Source organism: Nicotiana attenuata, chromosome 8, assembly GCF_001879085.1.
Source record: "Nicotiana attenuata strain UT chromosome 8, NIATTr2, whole genome shotgun sequence".
Classification (NCBI taxonomy): domain Eukaryota; kingdom Viridiplantae; phylum Streptophyta; class Magnoliopsida; order Solanales; family Solanaceae; genus Nicotiana; species Nicotiana attenuata.
The window spans coordinates 27,760,750-27,766,749 of NC_031996.1; the positions used below are offsets into that span (position 1 = coordinate 27,760,750).

A 6,000-nucleotide genomic window follows, 5' to 3' on the forward strand; every position below is an offset into this window, starting at 1 on the left:
ACCACCATTACAAGTTTGTTAATGCGTTGGGCAAGGAGGGCGCCAGAAGAGTTGCCAATTAATATATAATAAACCATATCCAGCCATGGACAGGAATTATGCTTAAAAGACGAAAATTGTTGTGTTTCTCTTTTCCTGAAACACAAAAACAGTGAAAATGAACCATATCTCCTGCTTTTATGCTAAAGGTACATAATTGTTCTAAAACAACTAGAAAGCTACATGCCTAATCTAAGGTCTAAAAGCCAAACACAAAAAAGAAAAAACATATCCAGAATTTACATCATCATCAACTAACAAAAAGAAAAGACTTCAGAATCCCCTATTCCTCGCATCCCTTCTCCAATCAGCTTGATACTGTCCCCTCGGTGACAATATTTGTGGCCTGTTTGGAACGTTTATTGGTGACTGCAAAGGCATAGCCATAGGTGTTGCCAATGGTCTATGATGAGCCAAGAGCGGCCGCTGAAAATTATGGCCTAAAGGGTAAGGAGGACGCTGCTGCTGCTGATGGAGTGGGGCTTGTGGCCGCCACTCCGGAATGTCATCGTCATCATTCCACGGTTCAATTTCAATACCAACATTTGTAACTCTATCATCACTACTAGCTGTACCAGTTTTCCCATACTTAAGTACAAGTTCTCTCATCTGGTCTACAGGGCGAGAGGGTACTTGTTGGTTATACGAGGCGATTCTTGACCCATGAGACAAGTTTTGAGACGGATGCCTAGGCCTAGAAGCATTTATATTACCACAAAAATTAAACTCAGGCAAATCATCATCATCACGAACTGCTTTGGGACCAAACCCAGGTGGAATATCATCATCATCGTCCGGGGTAGGATCTTGTTTCGAAGATACAGGTCCTTTAGGCATCAAATTTACATTAACGTTTCCATCTTTTTCATGCTGTCCTCTAGAAAACATCTGTTGTTTTTTCAAGCTGTGTTTATTGTGCGAAGAAGAGTTAGGTGATATCGTTGAACTTATATGAAGTTTTCTCCATACAACTACACCAATTAGACCATTTTCTGTAGAATCATATAGCTCTCTAGGGTCTTTGGTAAAGTGTTTGCTTATCATATCAAGTAAGCGCGGTGGACACAAATATACTTCGACTCCTGGAGCTGGCTCGGCAAACCCCGGCCTCTCATCTGAAACGTATGAATCCACTGCCTAAAAAGATTATCAAAGACCAGATAAGCAAACGTGAACCAATTAATAATTACTGCAGTAGAGCTGCTAGAAAATATAGTACCCAAAGTCTGTACCTCAGAAATGTTTGCTCGTTCAATCTCAGATGAGTTGTCCCTCAGAACAAATTGAACAACCTGCATTATGCAATATGATAAGCACAAGTTTGAAGAATTTTAATATCGCAACTTATGTAAAAGCACTATTTTTTTTTTCTATGAACAACTTACGTAAAAGCACTAGTTTCAAGACGTAATCTTGACCATTCAAAATTAGGATCCATCAGTTTACTGGTACATCAGAAGTTTTTTTTTTTTTTTTTGATAAGATAAACTGGTACATCAGAAGTTATTCATCCACTTTTGGTTTAAAACTATGGTTGAGCCAAACAAGTTGAAAATTTGTATTTATCGCAGACTAAACACTTGATTTCACTAAAAGCTAAACATTGTGGGAAGTTGAGTGCAGCATTTAATTTATCTTTCTAAAATCTTGGAGCTTTTGATACGTCTGACATTGAAAAACCCTAATTAGAGAACGTTAAATGAACTTAGTTGAGCCTTCTGGAAAGGATGATTATTCAACTCAAGTCATTCCAACCACGGCATAAAAAAAAAAAAAAGCAAACCATCCAGTACATAATAAAAAGCTGGAAAGGCGGAAAGGACCAATGCTTTGAAACCAACTGATTGAAATGGCGGTATTTTGGAATGTACATTCTTAGTAGACAACAATGGAAGTCGTCAAAAAATAAGGAAAACCTACACACTGTCTGCAATAAGCTGCAACCTGAAGTATGAAATAAAAGACTAGCTACAATAAAGGAAAGAAAATCATAAGATACCATGACTGCACGACTCCGTGACATAGGAAGCTCTTGAAGAAATTTCTCGAATGCATCAAGTCGAACTCTACCCTTGATCTCAAGAGAACTTGGCCACTCATTAGTTGGTGTCTTTTCACCACTGAAACAGAAGATAACAAAGAAGAAATGCCACTCTCTTGTTAGCACCACAGATAATGTTTTAATCAACACGTGCATTTTGAATGTTCTAGAGGGAGTTAAAAACAGAGAACAATGAAGGATATTTACTCGGAGACTGGATAATAGAGAACCCACTCGAGATCTAATGCAAAGTACTAGAAAAAGGTAAAGGAAAACTAATCCAAAGCAAGCAAAGCCAAATGATGCAACATGCATTTAAATTGGTGTCAGTCTATTCGTCTGCAGAGAGAATTTTCAAGACAAATAAAATTATCAAGGGGGACGGAAAAAATAGCATGGCGCTAAAAAGAAAGAGATAACCAGCAGAGACTCAACTGGGATAACAGTGGGATAAAACATGTACTACAAGAGAATGACATCAATAGATAGTAATTGCTCTACACATGAAAGCTCTTTTAAAAAATATTCATACCTTCTAAACAAACCAAAGACTGTCACCAAGGATGAAATAGTAAGCTGGAGTGCCCCCTCCCAGATACTTGAAACTACAGAACCGCTACCACGAGGTCCTGCCATCTTGATAGGGCTCTCAGCAGATTTTACAAGCGCATTCCCAGTAGTAGTTACCTTTTTAACAACAGAGCCCCCAGTAGATACCAGGGACTCCTTCGGTTCGGCGTGATTCTTGACCCCTTTATCTGCAGAAGCAACAGCAGGATCTTTAGAGGCTACACCAGAACCCACAACTTTGTTAGGGTCGTCAGAGCTTTCTTTGTCCGGAGGAGGTGTGGAATTACTGTTTTCGGCTGGTAGGTTCTCAAAAGGAGGTTCAGAATTGAGTGATTCCATGAATTCGTCTAAGGAAACAATAGGAGGAAGAAATTCTGCATCCTTGAATTCTTCTACAACCATTCCCTGCATCAAATCAGCCCCATCGGCTGGAATTACCAAGCTATCAGACACATCTTGCTTTTCTGGCCTATTCTGTTGGCTGGTAACATTTTCTTTACTTCCAATCTCATCCGTACCAGAAGGGCTAGAATCTTTTCCCCTCTCTATCTTCGGGATAAACTGCGACACATTTGAACTTGCAGATATCTCAGCTGCAATGTTATTATCGTCCCGTTCAAAATCCACCTGATATTCACCCTTATGAGTTTTCTTAACCAGGCGTCTCATGTCAACTTCACTATCAGGCAAAACTACCATTTGAGCAAGTTCCTCGGCTTTTGCCACCCGCCACTGAGATAACTCCTTTGAAGCAAGTTCTTCAGCAGTCATTGAACATAACTTCTCCGGGGATATCTCACTGGACATCACTCTCTCTCGCAATTCAGGATTACTGCGATCTTTTAGGTTGAAGAGAAGAGACCTGCCCTTCTCTTTATATTTTTTGTTCACGCCTCCAAATAATTTAAAAAGTTCCGCCTCAATTTTTAAAGCTATATCTTGTGGAGATGATTTTGCATGCTCGCCTTCATCTCCAACCACACCCTCATCAAACAAATTGGCTTTTTCAGCATCCTGGAGGAAGTCGGCTTCTCTTAACTGCATATCTAGATCCATCGCCCAAGTGAGACCATTCCCTTGCAGAAGTTCATCTTTGACAAAAAAGTTTTCGCTGAACGGAACATCATCCACATGCAATTCAAGCTCATCAGAGCCAGGTATAGAGTTTCTCATGCTCACGTCATCTTGAAGCCCATGAGATGAACTCTGACTGTCATTGGTTTTATCAACAGAGAAAGCGCCAGCTGAAGGAAGTACATCACTGGAGTTTTGATGGACATGATCATGTGAGACAGACGTTTGAGGTAGACCTTCACTGGCAGTTGTTGGAGCTACATTCACCTGCGAAGGCTGAGAACCAACTGCTTCATTTGGATCCTTGGCAGCATTTACAACAGCATCTGGATTCTGACATGCCATAGCCAGAGCTGAAGCAAGAGATTCTCTCATTTTGGACCTCACAGCATCAGAGGACTCGGATCGAGCCTTGGAGGTTGGCTCAGCTTGAATTGTTCGTCCTTTTGGAGTCTGCGACCGCTGGGAGGCAGTTTTATTGGTTATGGATTCATTTCGTACCATTTTCTTGCTTGACGCGGGAAGACTTTGTGAACCTCCGGAAGTTGACTTTGACTGTTGCTGTCCAGATTTCTTGATAGCAGAAGATTGCTGCGCAAAACTAGGAGATGCCGATAAAGAAGCTCCCGGTGCAGTGCGCTTATTTGGCATTGATGGCGTCTGAGGTGAAGAACCATGTACTGATGGTTCCATCTCAGCCTTCCGTTTGGCGAGTAACGAAGATTTCTGTGCACCTGGACTATTTGGCACATATCTATTATCTGCTCCCATCTGCTGATGTGACAACATGAACTGCTGCGGATTCATTTTGGGTCCCATCTGTCCCAATTGATCCACAGAAACCGATGTATCAAATCTGTTGGCCATAGGCTCATTTGCCCAAACAAACTGATGTGATGCAGAATTATTTGGCATGTGTCCGACAATCCTCGTTTGCATATGTGCTATGGTAGAGTCAGGATTACCAGAAACATGGTCCATCTGAACCAGCTGCCCATCAGGTGGTCCTGAGAACTGCTGAGAAACAAGATCACTGGACATGACAGATAAACAGAAGAGCGCATACAACGTCAAAATTATAGACAGAGTGCCCCTGCACTTTAGAGCAAAGACGCTATGTTATTTACACCAACATCTTCCTCCAGACCTGACTTATTCGTTGCACAAGAGGATCCCTGCACTCAGAAAACAGCAAGCAAAATAATAAATCCCTGTGGAAATTGGAACAGGAAAGCAACCGCCACTTATCAAAACCAAGAAAAAAGATTTTTTTTAACAGACAAGCCCCATCAAAGCAGAATATAGGATGTAATTAACATCTTCAGCAAGGCAAGGGTTAACAAACCAATCAGCACAGTTTCAAATAAGAAAAACCACTACAGGACAAATTTACATAGCTTTGAAACATGCCACACTAGCCCTTGGAATTCGTCGGTCATAAAAAGAACTCTAAAAGACAAAGCAAGCTTTCAAAAAAGCATACACACTAGTAGCATAATTATGCTTTCTCTTGAAAGAAGAAAAAAGTTTCACGCCGGATGAAAAAACAAAGTTAATATTAAATTCCACCATGGCAAACACATTCAGCCCCAGAAACAAAAACCTTACCTACCCAACCCATAATTCCACACAAGATCTCTTATCAAAACCCTAGTTTCTAATCTTCCAACGGTATCCAAAATCCCTTAATTACCAATTCACAAACGCGGATAATTAAGTAGTTTCACCTCGATTCAAATTTACATAAAGATACATCACATGGGTCAGATAAATCAGTAAGAACAGGAAGCTATTTACCTATATGAGCAGAACTAGAACGAATTTGATAAAAAGAGCTGCCGAATTAGTGAAAATTCAATTTTTCCAAAAGAAAATATATATATATTTTCAACAAAGACAAAATAAATCAGCTTCATCTGTCAAATTATACTTTAAAGATAGAACTTTCACAATAAAAGCTCACGTGGACCTATACCATATGAGAAAATGAAGATTTCGAATACATAAACCCTAAATTCAAATCCATAAAGGGCATTGAAAAATCATAATTTCAACAAACAAACAAAAATACAAATTCAGAACATGGGAACGTACCTAAAATCAGCAAGTTATTCAACAAGCTGAGCTGCACATATATTATTTTATGGAGAGAAAAAGAAGAGAAATTAAGAGCTGAGCTGAGCTTGAGGCTAAAGCTTTATCGAAGAAGCCCTAGAAAGATCCAAATATAAATCCACAAGTGTGGATGTGGCGAAGCCGATTCACTAGCGGGCTTT

At 40.0% G+C, this 6,000-nt stretch overlaps 1 protein-coding gene across 1 annotated transcript; it reads right to left on the reverse strand.

The window, feature by feature from the left end:
- On the reverse strand, nucleotides 65–5,935 carry LOC109231121 (death-inducer obliterator 1-like). Its single transcript, XM_019396684.1, has 5 exons — nucleotides 5,819–5,935; nucleotides 2,613–4,899; nucleotides 2,039–2,159; nucleotides 1,272–1,331; nucleotides 65–1,176 (listed from the first exon to the last, which is right to left on the reverse strand). The coding sequence occupies exons 2-5, from the start codon at nucleotides 4,763–4,765 to the stop codon at nucleotides 313–315; spliced, it is 3,198 nt and encodes a 1,065-aa protein (XP_019252229.1). The 5' UTR covers nucleotides 4,766–4,899; nucleotides 5,819–5,935; the 3' UTR covers nucleotides 65–312.

Coding starts and splice junctions, on each gene's coding strand:
- LOC109231121 (XM_019396684.1), bottom strand. CDS start 4,765: ATGTCCAGTGATCTTGTTTCTCAGCAGTTCTCAGGACCACCTGATGGG. Junction 2,160..2,612: donor GTCTTTGGTTTGTTTAGAAG/GTATGAATATTT, acceptor CTTCTGTTTCAG/TGGTGAAAAGACACCAACTA. Junction 1,177..1,271: donor AACGAGCAAACATTTCTGAG/GTACAGACTTTG, acceptor TAATCTTTTTAG/GCAGTGGATTCATACGTTTC.